Here is an 18,674-nt window from a genome sequence, read left to right as displayed (position 1 = left end):
ATATCAGTCTAGACAGATAAAAGCATTAAATAACAAATATAGGTAGTAAATAGCTGTGGCAAAAAAAATTCTCCAGGCAATATGCAAATATTAAGCCTTGAGAGAGATGGGCATGCAGGAAAGACTCTTCAGTTGTCCAGAGAGAAGTGAGACCAAGCGCTACCATTTTATCACCTGACACAATGTAGCAAGCACCAATGTTCTGAGGAATCAAAGGGAGCTAAGCAGACCTCTCTTACACTGCAGCTCCCAAGACCAGACAACACTGTGTAATAAGTACTTACACAGAATATTTACTATACAACAGTATTTTAAATGCAACTTTGTTGTCCTTTCCCTGGGTATCTCCTTTATTTCTTTCCAAATATTTTTACCAAGTGTGTATTGATTATATAATATTCATTATGATGCTTTCATACATATATGTAACATACCTTGATCATATTGTCCCTCATCCCCTGGTCCCCTAGTCACCCCTGAAAGTCCCCTTCTACTGTCATACCTTTTTTCCTCTAGATTCTACATATGAGAGAAAACATGTGACATGTGTCTTTCTGAGTCTGGCTTATTTTGCTTAATATCATGATCTCAAGTTCCATCCATTTTCCTACAGATGATAAATTTTTGTTCTTCTTTATGGCTGGATAATACTCCATCATGTACATATGCCACATTTTCTTTATCCATTCAACTCTTGACAGGTACCTAGGCTAATTCCATAGCTTGGCTGTTGTGAATAGCACTGCAATAAACATGGGTGTGCAGGTGTCTCTCTTTATATTGACTTAGACTGTTTCAGATTTATGCCCAAGAGTGGTATAGCATAGCTAGGTCTGTTTTTTGGTTTTTGATGACTGATTTTGATAGCAGCTGCACTAATATATATTCCTACCAACAGTGTATAAATGTTCCTTTCCCCTTCATCCTGCTAGCACAGTTCCTGCTTGTTTTCTTGATGGCAGCCATTCTGACTGAATGAGCTGGACTATCTGAAGTCTTGCTTTGCATTTCCCTGATGACTAAGAATGTAGACCATTCTTTCACATATTTATTGGCCATTCATACCTCTTTTAGAAAGTGCTGTTTAGTTCATTTATCCATTGTTGATTGAATTACTTGTTCTTTTAGTGTTCAAGTTTTTGAGTTCTTTTTAAAAATATTACAGCACATTTAATTATATCAGTTTTGATCAGTCCCTCAATGACACTTAATGATGGTTACATTGGCCGTTTGTACTGGTTAGTAGGAGGCTTTTCCACTGATGGCTCCCATGGCTTCCATTGCACCATTTTTCTTGCCAGATTTAGTTTATTTTCTGCCTTCCCTGTTTGGCCATCCTGCAGTGGTTCTAAATTTTAAACCTCTGGCTCCATTTTACCCATCCCCAACTTCTCACGTGCCATCTATTCTGCATATTTTCTATTTGTTGCATATTCAGGAACATGACTGAGAACATGAAGAATCTTGTGCACAAAATTCTTAGCTGCTCCTGTGAAGTTTCATGCATCAAGTCCACAAGGCTGGTGTTGTTAGCACACCCACAGTGACAGTGACGAACTTGAGATCTTCATCGGTCAGATGAAGAGCTGGAAGAGATTCCGTCCCATTCTGTAGGCTGCTCTTTGGTATACTGGTTGTTTCCCTTGCTGTGCAGAATCTTTTTAGTTTGATGGAATCTCATCTGTCAACTCTTGCTCCTACTTTCCTGAGCTATTTGAGTGCTATTTGGGAAGTCATTGCCTATGCTTTTCTTGATGGGTTTCCTCCATGTTTTCCTGTAGTAGTTTCAGAGTTCTAGGTCTTATATTAAGGTACCTTTTGAGTTGGTTTTCATACAGGGTCATGTACTGAAGTCTAGTTTCAATCTTTTATGTGTAGCTATCCAGTTTTCCCAGCACCATTTGTTGAAGAGGCTGTCTTTTTACCAATGTATGTTTTTGGCACCTTTGTGGGGAATCAGATGGCTAGATATGCTTGGGTTTATTTCTGAGTCCTCTATTCTATTCCATTTTGGTTTATGTGTCTGTTTTATGCCAAAATCATGTTTTTATCACATGGCTCTGTAGAATAATTTTAAATTAGATATTGTGATACCTCTACCATTGATTGCTCTTTTTGCTCAGGATTCATTTAGCTCCTTGGGGTCTTTTGTGCCTGATATTAATTTTAAGATTTTTTTTCTCATTCTGTGAAGAATGTCATTGGTCTGTTGATGGGGCTTACACTGAATCTATAGATAGCTTTCAGTAATGTAGCCATGTTAGCAAAATTTCTTCTGCTAACCCATGAATATGGGATGTCTTTCCATCTTCTACTGTCTTCTTTGATTTCTTTCTTAAGTGTTACAGAGTTTCATTAGCATTGTCTTTCACTTCCTTAGTTAGATTTATTCCTGGGTATTTTATTCTTTTTGAGGCTATTGTGAACAGAATTGTTTACTTGATTTCTTCCTCAACAGATCTATTGTTAATGTATTAAAATGATACAAATTTTTGTATGTTGACTTATATCCTGCTCTTTCATTAAAATTGTTTTTCAGGTCTAAAAGTTTTTGAGAGGAGTTTTTGGAGTCTTCTAAGTATAAGATGTGGGATCTGCAAATAGGGACAATCTGATTTCTGCCTTTCCTATTCAGGTTTCTTTCATTTTTTTTTGTCTTATTTCCCTGGCTAAAAATTTAAGTACTATATTGAATAAAATTAGTGAAAGTGGACATTCTTGTCTCATTCCTGACTTTAGAGCAAACACTTTCATTTTTTCACCATTCGTATGATGTTTTCTAAAGGTTTGTCAGATATAGCCTGTATTATGTTGAGGTTGGGTTTTTTTATGCCTTGTTCCTTCAGGGCTTTTATCATGTTTAGATGTTGAATTTTACCAAATGCTTTTGCTGCATCCATTGAAATGGTAATCGATTTTTGTCCTCAATTTTGTTTATGTGCTGTATTTCATTTATTGGCTTGTACATGTTGAATCATCCTTGAATCTCTGGAATGAAACAAACTCGATCATGGCATATGATTCTTTAAATGTGTTGTTGAATTCAGTTTGCAAGTATTTTATTGAAGATTTTTGCATCTATCTTGATCAAGGATATTGGTCTATAGTTTTCTTTTTTATTGTGTCCTAATCTTGTTTTGGTTTGGGGGCAATACTGACTTCATAGACTGAGTTTGGAGGCATTTTTCCCTTTCTATTTATTTTATGGAACAGTTTGAGGAGCATTGGTGTTCTTCTTTTAAGATCTGGTAGAATTCAGCAGTGAATCCTTCCAGTCCTGAGTTTTTCTCATTATAGAGCCATTTAGATGTTTCATATCCTTTTGGTTCAAATTTGGTAGGTCATGTGTGCCTAGAAAATTATCCATTTCATCTATACTTCTAACTAATTGGATTATTGGCTTTCAAGACCATCCCTGGTTGATCCTCTGGATTGCAGAAATGCCTGGTGTAATGTCCTACTTTTTATCCTAAGTTTATTGACTTGCATCTTCTTTCTTTTGGTTGGTCTGGCTAAGGGTTTATCCATATTTTAATTTTTCAAATAACTCTTTGTTTCATTAACCCTTTTTATTGGTCTTTAAGATTATTTCATTAATTTCAGTTCTGATCTTTATTATTTCAGTCTACTGGTTTGGGGTTTGATTTGTTTGTGCTTTTCTAAGACGTTGAGTTGTTTCATTCAGTTATTTATTTGAGATCTTTCTGATTTTTAATGTAAGAAATCATAGCTGTAAGCTTCTCTCTTAGAATTGCTTTTGCTGTATTCCACATATTCTGATATGTTGTGTTTCTATTTTCATTTGATTCTAAAATTTTTTAAATTTCCCCCAAATTTCTTTAATAATCCACTGATCATTCAAAAGTGTGTTGTTCAATCTCTATGTGTTTGTATAGCTTCTGTAGTTTCTCTCGCTATTGATTTCCAGTCTGTGCCATTATGATCGGATAAGATGCAAAAATTTATTCCAATAGTTTTATTAGGACTTGCTCTGTGACATAAAATATGATCTTTCTTAGGAAAAGTTCCACGGGCTGCTAAAAAGAATATGTATTCTTCAGATATTGGGTGGAATATTCTGAAGATGTCTGTCAAACCCCTTTGATCTATACTGTAGTTTAGTCCTGAAGTTTCTTTGTTGATTTTTTTGTCTGGATGACCTATCTATTTGTGAGAGTAAGGTATTGAAGCCAACCACTATTATTGTATTGAGGTTTATCTGTCCCTTTATGTCCAATAGTATTTGAAACTAAGTGCACCAATGTTTTATACATATATATGTATATCAATATGTATATACACACATATATATGTACATATATACAATTACTACAATTTCTTCAATCTATGAAGAAGATCTATGAAGACCTTCTTTGTCTGTTCTGATTAATTTTGACTTGAAAACTGCTTTGTTGGTATAGCTACTCCTGCTTGCTTTCAGATTTTGTTTACTTATAATTTTCCTCCCTTTCATTTTCCATCTGTATGTTTTTGCCAGTAAGTTGTGTTTCTTGCAGGCAACAAACATAGCTCTTGTTTTTTAATCCAGTCTATGTCTTTTAATTTAAGAATTAAGATCATTTACATTGAATTATAATTGAAAGATTATGAACTAATTCTAATCACTTATCATTTGTTTACCTGCTATTCTAGTAGTTATTTATTTCTTCTTGTGCTCTCATGATTTTTGTTTCTCTTCTTCCTCAGTGTGTAGGATTCTTCTGTAATTCTGGTTTAGTGTTCATGAATTCCTAGTTTTTGCTTTTCTTGGGAGTCTTTATTTCTCCTTTGTTTCTAAAGAATAGCTTTACTGAATATAGTAACGTAGATTGGTAGTTGTTTTCTTTCAGGTCTTGAAAATAAGTAATTTTATGCTCTCCTGATCTTTAGAGTTTCTGTTGAGATATCTGTAATTCTAATGTGTTTGCATTTATAAGTGAGTTGCACTTTTCTCTCACAGCTGTCTCTATCCTTTTGTTCTTCTATACTCTTGTTATAATAACTAAATATGGGGTGGTCATGTCTGTTTGGGGTTCCAAATGTCTCCTGAACCTGGATGTCCATATCTCTCCCAAGACTTAGTTAGTGCTCTATTATTATTCTACCAAATAAGTTTTCTCGTCCTGAAAGTTTGGTCTTTTAATCACATCCCAGACATTTTGAATGTTCTGTTGATAATTTTTGATTTTTTCTTTATTACTGTATGAATGTTCTATTTCATCAACCTTGTCTTCAAGCCCTGAAATTCTCTCCTCTGCTTGGTCTCATCTGCTGATGAGGCTTTTTACTGAGTTTTTTATTTGACATATTGAGCTTTCTTCTTTTCCCTTTGATTCTCTCTTCTCTCTCTCTCTCTCTCTCTCTCTCTCTCTCTCTCTCTCTCTCTCTCTCTTCTTTCCACTTCCTCTCCCCTTCCCCTCCTCCTCTCTGTCTCCTTCTCACTTTTCCTCTCTCTCACACACACACAGTACCGTGGTTTGAATCCAGAGCCCAGCATATGCTCTATCATTTGTGCCACACACCAACCCTTATTGAGTTTCTTATTTCCAAGATTTATATTTTTGTTGGGCTGGGGTTTTGAACTTAGGGCCACATGCTTGCCAGACAGACACTCTACCACTTCAGCCATGTTCCCATCTCTTACAAGACTTTTTTTTTTCTCTTTCTCAAAAATTTCTCTTTATTAAATTTTTCATTAACATCTTGTATTGTCTCCTTTAACACATTGTTGTTTTTCTTTATTTTCTTACAATGCATTAATCTATTAAGTCATTCTTTTGAATTCCTTATCTGTCATTTCATCCATTTCAGTATCTTTGGAGTCAGTCACTAGATAATTAAGAAATTTTGGAGTGTTTATGTTGCCTTGTTTTTTGTTTTTATTGTATTTCTACACTAATATTTGTGCATATTTTAGGACAGTTATCTCCTTTTTGAGACACAGCATTTGCTTGACAATGTGTTCTGGGGTATCAGATTGTTGTGAAGTGTTGAATACATTCCCAATTGAATTTTGTAATATAGTTTCCCTGTTACTTTGGGGTGACTAGTGTAATCTAACACAGTACATACTATGACAGAGCCTGAGGGTTCTGCTTTCTCTCTAGATTTCACAAGAGTGGAAACTTCTAGAGGATTAGGCAAAGGGCTGTGCACAGCAGTGTCTATTGGATAATGTCTTCTGTGGTTACTCCCATAGTCTGGTCAACAATGTGTTGTCTGAAAGGCTGTGAGAGTGACCTATGTTGAAGCCTGTCATAGCTGTGGTATCTGCAGTCATTTCATTGTTTCGTTCTGCTATTGCTGTGAGAGTAGATATCCAGAAGTGGCTCTTCCAGACTCCTTGGCCTTGTCTACTTGGGTCCTGTCACTGGATGGAGGGTTTTACTTCTCCTATTCTTTGAGTTAAAATATTACTCAAAGTTCAAGTGGGGATTGATTGTTTATAAAGCAAAGTGCACTGACTTTTTGCTGGATTTAGGATGTACTCAGGCTCATAGAATTGATAAGGAGTGCTCAAAGTGTCATATTTGATACCTAGCACCACACAGAAAAGAGAAAACAAAAAGTAGTAACAGCAACAAAAACAATGAACCAGATACATAAATAAAGTAAAAACCAAGTGCTAACTACCATATTCAAAACTTTTATGGAAATGATGGAGGCAGAAATAATACAAACCAAAAAGTTTTAAATGGTGGTAAGGATACAGTTGGGAAATAGAAAGCAAAATTTAGAATATTCAAAAGATGAAAAGGGAGAAAGCAGGAGAAAGGCAGAAAGTTAAGGTTATAATTTTAAAAGAAAGAGGGAAGGAGAGAGAGAATAAAATAATTTGTGGAAATATATTTTCTGAGCTCCAAGGAAAAGAAAAATATAGGGACTTGTGTTTCTCAAAGCAGCAGGCTTGGGGTGGCCTTGTCAAGATGGCTCCAGTAACAGCACCACTTTTAATGTTGAGAAACTCAGAGCTCTGCTCAAGTACCAGCACCCTATGCAATTCTCAGATCAGCTAAGCTCACACTGCCTCTCCATTCTGCATCCACAGGATATGGGCATATGGGGCAGAGTGACAAGGTCTCTTGCCTTGCAGTTTGTGTTTGATAATGTTAGGAGAAAAAGACAATGCTGGAAACAATTTTAGAAGGCAAAGTTAAAATCTTCCAAAACTAACACAGTCACTAAGTCACAGATTCAAGAATCACACACCACAGGAAGAAAGCAGCCAGAACACCTAGATCTGTGCACATCAGGTTATGTTTCTGACAGTGAAATCTAAAACTTCATAAACAGCCTGACAAAGGAAAACATACTAGCTTAAAAGGAATAAGAATGGCACTGACAGCTGTCTTTCACTCTGAAACAATGGAGGACAAAAGACAATAGAGTCAATTTCAAATGGCTGAAGGAATAAACTATCAATGTAGAATTTGAATTTGACAGCCAGACAAACAAGTACTCACAAAGTCTGAAAAAGTCTACATTTAAGACACCTAGAAATTGAGAAAACTTATTACCAACAGTCATACCCTAAAAGAAATGCTAAGGAAAATACTTTGGTCAAAGGAAAATAATTTCAGTGGAAACTAAGAATAAAGAATGGGATATATGAACAAACATTAACTCATGATCTAAGACTACCTCAAAAACCTAGAAAAAGAACAGAAAGTCAACAAAAAGTATACAGAAGAAATAGTTGAAACTACAACAGAAATCAGTAAGTCCGTTCTCAAATAAAAATTGAAGCCAAAAGCTTATTTTAAAACTTATGAAAGCTGATAACTGAACAAGATCAATGAAGAAAAATAATTGAGAAAAAAGTGCAAATTGCAATAATCAAAATTGAAAATGGAGACATCACTACAGATCTGACATACAAGGGAAAGATAAGGAGCAAGTACTTTGAGTAGCATTGCACCAATGCATTTGAAACTTTCAAATAATAACAGTCCTTTGCAAATTCTTCTAGAAAATAGCAAAAAATGTCTATTTACCAATTCTGGTGAGGCCAATATAACCTCTCCAAAAAAACTGACAACAGTGATACAATAATCTAATAAAGCCATTAAAAAATGTACTCTTCCTGTTCTCTGGAAGCATTTGTGAAGGGTTATTTTTATTTCTTATATCTGGAGAATTCACCAATGAATCTGGCCTAGACTTTTCTTCACAAGAAAGTTTTCCTACAAATTCAATAGATATAGAACTTTTCTGGCATTTAAATTCTCCTTGTGTTACTTTTGGTAAGTTGTACTTTTTACTGAGTAGTTATTTTATGTTTCAAATATATTAGCATAATGGCTAAGATGTTAATCTTTCTATGAAAAAGTTATAAACAAAATATTAGTAAATAAAATCCAAGGACATATTATATCATGGCAAGTGGGGTCTCTCCTGATAATGAAAAGTTGATTCAACATTCAAAAAATCAGTTAATATCATTTTCTATTTGACCAGAAAAAGAAGAGATTTCACATCTTCTCAACAAATAGAGAAGAGCATTTGCAAAATTGAACATACTCCCCTCCCCTACTGATAATAAAATCTCTTAACAAATTGGGATAGAAGGAAATTCCTAGCATGATAAAACATATACACAATGACAGCACTGGAAAATAGTGAATGCTTTCTGCTTGAGGAAGGGCTAGTGTTGGTTGGTGTGTGCCACGATAGGCTGAGTTGTATCTGCCTCACCCATGCCATGTACCACAACAGGGTGACTGGGGGAGGGGGTGGCCTCTGGTCTCTATTGTTCTCACTCTGGGAATCAGGCTGAAATAAGTTCCATCATTTGGATCATTGTGACTGTCCCAAGACAGAGATATGTAGCGATATATCCACAATTTCCTGAATACTTTGTCCAAGATAGGATGCAAGTCACCCCTAGTCACTGTGGCCAAAGCCACAGTCAGGTGGCCCCACAAAATTTCCAGGGAAGAAGGAGATATTATTTTTGTTTGTGTGGAAGTAAGGGGGAGCAGAATATTGATGAAAAGTGTGACATCGTACATTGAGTGGAGGGTTATTTGTATCAGTGACTTCACTGATGGAGTCAAGAATACTCCAGGGAGGTCACAAAAACCAAGGACTTAGAGGAGAACAATTCCAGGATTGGCAGCAGCATTGACTTCCATGTTTTCCCTAGCTGGTTCTGGCTCAAATGACCTGTTTCTCAGGTAGTTTAGGTCTGCTGGTTCCCCTCTGTTATCTAACACTGCTCATCCTCATTAACATCTGAAATAGGGTGATAGGACCCTCAACTCCTTTTATAGAATGGTTTCTTCATCTCTACCTGTGATTGCCCAAAAACTCCAGTTGTAGAGAACTGGGTAGTGCTTAAAAATATCCATCCTTTTAATTCCCTCAGGAAAATGCTTAGGCTTAGTGCTATCTTATGCTGTCTAAATCTCCTGAAAAACTGATCCTTTTTCTCTCAATGCATTTAAACCCTTCCCTCAAGACTCAATTTAAATCCTGCCTCCATTCCAACACAATTCACTCCCTGTGGAAGAGCCATCTTCCCTCTTTTGCTATCCCTTAAAGTGAGAGTTTTCTCTTACCCAGAAATGGGAAAAGGCTCTATGCTATCCTTCAAGGGGAAGAGAACTGATAATCCAAGTCACGAGATGCAAGGTCCTGATATCCATGAACCATTGCAGGTTGTCATTCCGGCATGCACATGTTCTCTGTGAACCGTGGTGGGAGCCACCATGCTTCTGGCAGTGGAGAGTTCATTCTACAGGCTCAAACCTCTGCCCCAGTGCATCTCAACACCAAAAATGAGGGACAGAGCAGAAGGCTAGTCTGCTTTCAGATCCAAAGCATGATTTACAAACTTCACAGGTAATGAATCTGAAGTGTCTGGGTGTTTTTCTTGAGTAGTTTAGAACCCAGGAATATAGGAAAGGGGGCCCCAATAAGTGATGTTTTTCATCATTCATTCAAAAAGTATCTGCCATGTGCTCTCACAGGCCCTGTATGCATCACAGATGCAAAGGTGAAAACAAAGCAATTGCTGCTCTTACAAGACCTCACTCTAGTGCAGAAGGTGGGTGTGTGCCATGGTTTGAACACTGAGTATTCCTCAAAAGCCCATGTGTTAAAGGGCTGGTCCCCTGGATGATGCCATGGGAAGTGGTGGAACCTTTAAGAGGTGAGGGCTGGTGGGAGGTCGTCAATCACTGTGGGTGTCCCCTGAAGGGGGACACTGTCTCACTCTCTTTTCCTTCCTGGCCCTGGGGTAAACAGTTTCCTCTGCCACATGCTTCTGCCACAATGGGCTGCCTTACCACAGGCCCAAAGCAAGGGGGTTAATTGATTATGGACTGAAACCTGCAAAAGTGATCCAAAATAAACCTTTTTCTTTATAAGTTGATTACTTCAGGTATTTTGTCATAGTAAGAGAAAACTGACTAACACCAACATGGAATTAATAATTGAGTGAGATAAGCCACGGTGTCCCAAGGAACACAATGGTAAGAGGGTCTGGAGTAGGTGCTTTGGGTTTCTTTTCCTCTTCTTTTACTCTCCTGCCCAGCAGCATCCCACTTCTGTTGCTATTCCAGCACTCCTTGGGAATATATACCATGTTGTATAGCTCTGACTCCATCACTTGAATTCAAGCATGAACCTGTGGCCCAGCCTGGCTAATTAGAGCCTCCTCTCTCCCTGGGTGCAGTATTTCACTCAAGAATGGCCCAAGACTACCAGGTGGCAGTGGCTCACACATGTAATCCTAGCTATTTGAGAGGTTGAAATTGGGAGAATGACACACAGGCCAGCCTGGGCAAGATATTCATAAGACCTGATCCCAAACAATAGCTGGGCAAGGTGGCACACTTCTTATCCCAGGCTACTTAGGAGGCTGAGATTGGGAGGATTGTGGTTCCAAATCAGCCCAGGCAAAATAAAAGTTTACGAGATCCTATTTCAACCACTAGCTGGCCATGGTGGTTTGTACGTGTCAGTCCAGCGATGGTGGGAAGTATAAAATAGGAGGGTCGTGGTCCAGGCTGGCCTGGGCAAAAAAGTGAGATCCTATCTCCAAAATAACCAGAGCAGAAAAGACTGGAGCTCTGGTTCAAGTGGTAGAGCACCTACCTCACAAATGCAAAATCTTGAGTTCAAACCCTGGTACCACCAATGAAAGCAGATTCCTGATATTACTTGGAAACCTACTTCTAGCCATGTCTGAAGAGACTGATGTACTCATTCATTTACTTGCCAAAAATTTACTGGGCATCTCTTACGTTCCAAGTATGGTTTTATGCCTTGTGTCTGTAATACTGAATAAACCTCCTAAATTTCCTCTCTTTACAGAGCTTCTAACTCATTAGGAAGAGACAATCCCACAGTTCCTTCTTTTAAGGCACTTGTAACTGAGTAGATGAAGACACAGGGGGTTCAAGTATGGACTTTGAATGTCCCCCAAAGTCCCATGTACTAAAGACTTTGTCACCAGCCTGTGTTCCACCAGGAGGTGGTGGAAACTTCAGTACATGGGATGTAGCTGCACCTATGGTTATCTTCTGCTAGAAAAAGCCTGGGCCTCCTTGAGCACATGGCTTTCCTTAATCATTTAAACCAGCAACATAAGGTTGATTTATGCAAAACTTCCCTCATCTCTCTCCTCCCCCTTCAAGACTGATGCAAATCAAGAGAGTGCCAGCCACCACATTTTCCCAGACATTTCCTTCCAAAAATAAAAGAATCCTAAAACCTGTGTTTTAAGATGACCCATCTAGACAACAGTCCCCATCTTCTCCATCTTGCTGGTTTTCCAAATAAATCTTTACTATTATCCCAATAATTTGTCCTATAATCATTGGGCCCTTTTCAAGTGACAAGTAATGGACTTGGGTTCAGAAACAGAAGGAAGTTAGGTCACTGGGGATCCTGTGTAAGGATACTGAGGCCCCAGCCTCAGTATCTCTCTTTGCCTCCCAGCTGCCATGAGGTGAACAGCTTCCTCTGTCACAGGTGGCAAGTGTGCCACCTTGCCATGTGCTCTCACCATGATGTGCTGCCTCAGTACAGGCCCAAAAGCAACAAAGCCAACCAACCATACACTGAAACCTGAAGCCACAAGCAAAAATAAATCCTTCCTCCCAATAAGTTGCTTATCTCGCACATTTTACAGTGACACAAAAAGGTGACAAAAAATAAGTAAGATAAATAGTATGCTAGGTGGTGATAATTGCTACAAGGAAAATGAAGCCAGGAAGGGCATTGGAACTTGAAGGAGGTGAGGGAGGGGACACTGGGGGAGAAGTCCTCAGGTTAGTGGAGCAGAGGCCAGGGCCAAGGTGGAGGGTGCCAGGCCTGTCTGAGGAACAGGAGGGAGGCAGGTGGGCTGAGCACAAAGGAGGAGGCAAAGTCCCAGAGGGTAAAGCCTAATGGGCATCTATAAGGAGGAGAGGATTAAGCAAAGGACTGACATGGCCTGACACACATTGTAACAGGGTCACTTTGGCTGCTGCACTGAGGTGACATTGAAGAGATAAGAGCAGAGGTAAGGAGAGCATAAGAGGGCCACAACCTAAGCAACAGCTGTGACCATCTTCTGAAACAGAGTAGTAGCTGTGAAGATGGTAAGAAGTGGCACTTCCAGTTGCTTTTCTGACACTTGCAACTCAAGAAGGCTCAGTAAACATGCCATCTCCCTCCTGACCTTGGATGCATCACTGCAAAAAAAGAAATGCATCCCATTCATCTATGACGTGATTCTGACAGCATGAACAGCTCTGATCACCTGCACACAGGAAGTTCAGCTTCTGCCACGAGAACAGAGATGAGTTTGGCATGATTAGGCAGCAGCACATTTCCAGTGGTTTAGCATCAAAGTCTAAAAAGCACACTTGTTCTGCCCAGGCAGGAGTTTGCTCCTTTAGCCACATGACTACTCTGATTTGGGAGAACATGTCTTCACTGGATTGTGTCACGTCCCTTCCTGAACCCTTCTAGTGATTCCAGAATGCCTGTAAGATCAAGACCAAGCACCATCACAGGCACTCTAAGGCTGGAGCATTCAGGGGTCACCTCTGGGGTCCCCCACTCTCACCCTCCACACTGCAAAAGTGTTAACATCTGTCTTTGCACATTCTCTTCCATCCCTCTGAAATGTCCTTCTCTGGACAATGGTGCCATTTCTGCTACATTCAAGCCTAACAGGGAAGTGGCGAAGGGGGAATTCTCTGCCCCTCCTCCTGCTTTCTGGGTTAGGGACCCTCCATCTTGCCTCTGCTCCTGGCGTCCAGCACAGGGATGGATGCAGAAAAGAAATCAGTGAACCTGTTAGTGGCAAATAACATTGTTTTACTTACACAGGAAAATCTGTGTGGAATATGCTGGCATAATCAAAAAGTTAATGTGTCACTGGACCAGAGAGCCTTGACCTTATATTTCAACCGGCACCAAAACAGGTAGTTAACCTGAGATCTGATCTGCTTTCAAAATGACGGACCCCAGCGGTAACACCACAAGGCTAACTACCCTAGAGAGAACTATTTTGTCAATAAATATTGTAAAGCACATTTCTGGGATAAAGTGCAGAGAAAGTTGTTGATATAATGGTGATAAATTTCCTCTGCAAATAAAAGAGAATGAAAGAAAAAAAAACACTAAGAAAATTACCTAAAGCATGACCTTGACCCAAGATAGAACCACGAACTCCTACAAATCAGAGGTGATGCTGCAGTGTCTCAGCTCAGCTCCTACTGGGACACACACGACCCTCCCCACTTTCTTCTGTCCCCACCTAGCTTCTACCAACCCTTCAGTGCTCCAGACTGAAGACCAGGAAGAGCTGAGACCACCCAGTACCCCCAGGCCAGCGCTGGCCCTTCTGAACGTCGGCGGTCATTCAAGGCCACCAGACCATGAGTATCTTTAAGGAAGGTCCTCCAGGCTGGCACGGCAGGTACTGGCTTCACTGTCCATCTGTGTTCACCCAGCCTTTTGAGAGAGGCTGTCCTGGCAGACATCTAAGTAGCACCCCCTGCCTTGGTAGTTCTAGAAATCATGGTTCATGCACACCAAACCTGTACCCCAAGCAGTGGTGGCAATCACAGCTTCAATGGTGTTACCCTGCCTGGGAGCCAGCCCTTCCCCTTACTGTCTGTGACTATTCAGCCCCTTTCTTCAACTGTACTTACTTCCTGGGGAGCTGTGAGGGCTGAGTGGACACCCAGAACGGTGCCTAGCACTGAGGAAGGCCCAGTATGTCCTCACTCTCATTCTGGGCACAGGTCAGATAGGAGTCAGCAGGGCAGGAAGCCAGCATTTGGAGGCAGAAGATTATTATTGGTTCAACTCTGGACCGCTGGTGTTTACAAGGTACTGTAGACATGGATTGCTAGTAGCTAGCTTGGAACAACCCTATAAAGGCTGGAGGACATTGTAACTCTCCTCTCATAGGCAATGTTTCAGAGAGGTTGAGTAAGTTACAGATGGACACACAGCGCTCGAAGTAGGGTTCTGTAAGGCCACCTGAGCCGCAAAGACCCCCAGCCCTGGAGTGTGGGTGAAGCTGGACAGCCTCCACCACTCAGCCGCCAGGGAGGGGCAGGATGCCCTCCTCAGAGCCACCGAGTTTAGCCAAGAAAGTTTCCTTAAGCTGTCCTGGGCGACTTGGAGAGGGCAGCATGTCACCTGCCCGTGCGCGAGACCAAATGGGCGGTGGGCGCGCGTGCACACACACGCACACGCACACACGGTGCGGTCTGCCCGCCCGGGTCCCCTCCCCAGCCTCGAGCTCTGAAGGCGACCTCGTTTCCCGCAGCGGAGCCTGAGCAGCAGCCTCGCTCGCCTGCGAAGCCTGCTGTCCCCTGCTCCACCCAAGTGAAGCCTGGGGCTCCACGCTTGTCCCGGAATCGACCGCCCCAGCCCCGCGCCCGGCACCGTCCTGTCCCTTAAAGAGCACGCGATGTGAGAGTTGCCGCGGTGGAACCCCCGCGCTTGGCGCCGTCCCCGCAGCCCGCGGTTCTGGGCGATCGGGCTGTTCCCGGGTCCCCGCTCCTGGCGGCGCGCGAAACGCAGCAGGGCTCGGCACAGGATGGCGGAAGGCAGGGATGCCCGGCCGACGCCCGATGGGGGCTGCGCGGGCGGGAGTGGCGGGAGTGGCGGGAGCCCCGGCCCTCTTACCTTCCTCGTTCTCGTCAAACACGGGGGGCTTGTGGGAGTGGTTCCCGCCCATATTCCGCCGCTGCTGCCGCTGCTACATGCCCGGCCGCGGGGATGCGGGGTGCGCGATGCGCGGCGCGGGGTGCGGGGTGCGGTGGGAGCGAGCGCCCAGCCCAGGTTGTAGCCGCGCGGAGCCTGCCGGAGCCGAGCGCGGTGCAGGGGCGGGGACCGAGCCGCCGCCCCCTCCTCCCGGGCGCCCCCCGGGCTGCGCTCGCGGGCCCACGCCCCCTCGCCTCGCGCCGCCGCCCGTAGGAAGCCGGGGAGTCCCGGCGCCGGGGCCACCGCGCGCGCTGTCGCCCGCTGCAGCGGGGTGGAGGGGAGGGACGGGTGGTGGCGGGGACGAGAAGGAGGAGGAGGAGGGCGAGGAGGAGGAGGAGGGGAAAGAGGAGGAGGAGGAGGGACCCGGCGATTACGGCGCGGAGAGGGGCGCGGCGGGAGGAGGGGGCGTGGGCCACGCCGCTCGCCGCAGCCCTGGAGTGAAATCCCATTGCTGGGGGTTTCTGAGTGAGGCAGGCTGAGGGTCGCCGGTCCCTGCGCTCTTCCGAGACTCGTCGTCCATCCAGGCTGCGAGGGGCCCCCGCTGTGCCACCTGGCCCCGCTGAACAGTGCGGGCTGGGACCGTTCTGTCTCCAACAGAGGCGCCTCTGCTGTGTTTTCCTAGATGTTTAATGAATGAAAGTAGAATCTAGACCCCGCGGAGCGTAATCTGCGCCCTCATTGTACATAGGGAAACTGAGGCCCAGGAGACAGCGGTGGTTGGCCCAGAATCTAACCCCCTGGGCAGAGCCGGGCGTGGGCCTCAGGATTCACCCAAACTGGGCGACCTCGGCCACCGATTTGGGAGTGGGGCTCCCATCTGGGTCCCTGGGCGAGAGCTGGGGACCCTGGGTGGGGAAGATGTGCCAGGGATGGGGCACCTAAGGACCAGCGCTCGCCCCTGAGCGCCCCGCCCTCCCGGCCGCGCATTCTCTGGCCACGTCCTGCCATCTGCTGGACGCCAGGAGCCACTGTGTGCGCGTTGGCGGAAAGTGAGGTGATGGTTCTGTCTCCCGCCCCATCTCCTTCCCCCTCCCATCGCCCCTCCTGGCGTTCTTGAGTGGTGGGGTTGATGCAGCCAACCCTTCCAGGGACCACAGAAAGCAGCTTCCAGCTAGTGTGTTGGCCCTGACGGCCTTAATTCCAGAGCTGGCTGTCCACCTACTAAGTGTAAGTCTCCTCTGGAGTTCTCACCCGTGAAATGAGGTGTTTGATCTTAATTTCCCGGGTTGCTGTAAGGGATGTTTTGAAATACTGTTTATAAAAGTAGGCGACATTGCCTGGAATAAAGTAAATGACTGATGAATAAATATGACCGCCTTTCACTCTGCCATTTTCGGTGATGTGGACTGTCTGCCAGGCTAAGTGCAAATGCAGGGAAAGGAGAAGCCTCCAGGAGGAGGGGGAGGCAATGAACTCAGGCACAGCCTGGGGTCTTTCTTCCATCCTAACAGGTGAACTTGGATAGATCGCTTAACCTGGTGGGCCTTGGTTCCTTCATTTATAAAATGGGCTGATAATACCCCTCCCCTTCCACGGGTGTTATGAGGAGTAAGTGAACTGATTTTGGTCCTTGGAGCATGGTGAACAGAACTTGTATGTACTCAACAATGGACTGTTTGTGAATTATACAATTTACTCAGTCTTTCTCTCCCTGCAGTTGCTGTGGTACTTAGGGGGGAAAGGACAGCACCACTTGTGCTTGAGGGCCCTAAGAAATGCCACACATGTCCTCTCTCTTGTTTTTCTACCATCCGCACAAGAAGCACTTGTCCTGGGTAGTCTCTCTACCAAGAATGAGAGGCCAAGCTACAGGCCTTAACCCCTTCGCTTCTGGAAGCAGAGCTGCAGGTTTACAAGCAAGAGAAATATGTGCTCTGATAAGCCCCTTCCGTTGGAGGGTGTTGTTCTGAAGTATTAGCCCAGAATGGCTGGTGTATCAGTGTAGACATAGGTACATCATATAATCACTCACGCATGCCAACAAAGACTATGACTGAGTTCTGCTGTAGTAGAAGGAACCCCAGGAGGTCTGGGGACAGCAGAAGCACTTGCCCAAGCCCTGAGGGGCCAGGAAGGCAGAGGGTCTCCAGACGTGTGTCCCGAGCATCTGTTCCTTCCTCTTCCTCTGCTATTCAGCCAGCATTTTCTGGACAGTTATCATGGGTCAGGAGCGGTGAACACGGAGGTGAGTGAGTCGGGGTCTGCTTTTGTGGAAGTTAAGTTCAGAAGTTCTGAGCTGTCTAGAAGCGTGGGGTGGCTTTGATGGGGATGGGTGAGCTCAGGGCTGGAAGGGTCAAGGGAAGGCACCGAATGGCACTCCAAGTCAATGGGGGCCTTCCCAGGAGAGATGAGGCTTGGGTAAAATGAGTCCGATGGCAATAAGAGAAGGACTCCTGAGCAAACCCTCAGGCCGAGAGAAAAGGGTGCCATGCTGGAGCGTCAGTAAGGACACCTGTGTGCCAACGTTTGGTGGGATGCTCAGGACCAGTAACTCCTCACCCTCTCCTCCCTACTTACAGACAATAAGCCAGGCCTGGGACTTCTGCTGCTTTCTACAGGGTGCCCCTTTTCACCTTCACAACAACCCTGGAAGACAAGAGTTGATATTATCCTCAGACTGAGGAGGCTGAGGCACAAGGAGGCTGAGGCAAGGTCAAAGACTGGAAAGTGGAGACCTAAGACTCAAATCTAGAAATGAAACATATATCACAGCATCCAAAATGCAAGTGGCTATTTCTAGAGTTGTAAAATTCAGATTTTTTAAATTTCCCTTCTGAGTACTTTTATATTATTTTACCATATTTTGATAATAACTGAAGACAATGCTAAATTCTTTCACGTGGAAAAGAAATGTCTTGGTGATCATAGGGATTGAACTTGGGACCTTGTGCTTAAGCCACACACCCCACTCCTTTTTGCTTTATTTTGTTTTTCGTAGAGGGTTTCATGCCAACTTTTGCCTGGGCAGGCCTCAGACCTTGACCTTCCTACTGCTGCCTCCTGAGTAGCTGGGATTACAGGCTTGTAGCATTACACCAGGTCCTGAACAAATCTCTTTTGAACACTAACCACCCCCTCAATTTTGTAAAATATGTGTCACAGTTTACTGCTACAGTTACTAAGTGATGTACAATTGTAGTCCCATTTTACAGATGGAGAAAGGGAGGCTCGGGGAGTCCAGTGGCCTGTCCTTAAGGCTATCTGTTTCCTAGGCTGTGTAACAAGTTACCACAAACTTAGCGGCATGAAAGAATAGAAACTTATTTTGTCACTGTCCTGGAGACTGGGTATCAAGATGTCAGCATGGCTGGTTCCCACTGGACGTCCCGAGAAAGGATCTACTCCCTGCTTCTTCCAGATTCTGCCAGCTCCAGGCAGTCCTCAACTTGAACTGCTGGACTCCATTCTCTGCTGCCAACTTTGCTGACTCCTGTGTCGTGAATCCTGTCTCCTGT

The 18,674-nt window shown here is 43.6% G+C and overlaps 1 protein-coding gene across 4 annotated transcripts in view; it reads right to left on the bottom strand.

Annotated features, from left to right (window-relative positions):
* Stk32b (serine/threonine kinase 32B) overlaps positions 1-15,321 on the bottom strand; it is a 331,454-nt gene extending 316,133 nt beyond the window's left edge. The window contains exon 1 of one of the 4 annotated variants that reach the window (XM_074042636.1): positions 15,142-15,321. In XM_074042636.1, coding sequence (XP_073898737.1) covers positions 15,142-15,193 — 52 coding nt within the window. In that variant the 5' untranslated portion in view covers positions 15,194-15,321. Of the gene's footprint in view, positions 1-14,153; positions 15,017-15,141 lie in introns of those variants that run through there. The other 3 variants (XM_020178357.2, XM_074042642.1, XM_074042635.1) reach the window with 3 other exon arrangements.
* Between the last annotated feature and the right edge of the window lie 3,353 nt (positions 15,322-18,674).

Source organism: Castor canadensis, chromosome 9 (genome assembly GCF_047511655.1).
Source record: "Castor canadensis chromosome 9, mCasCan1.hap1v2, whole genome shotgun sequence".
NCBI classification, from domain to species: domain Eukaryota; kingdom Metazoa; phylum Chordata; class Mammalia; order Rodentia; family Castoridae; genus Castor; species Castor canadensis.
The sequence above is the reverse complement of the archived record's forward strand: the minus strand, read 5'-3'. Positions and strand labels throughout refer to the sequence as shown.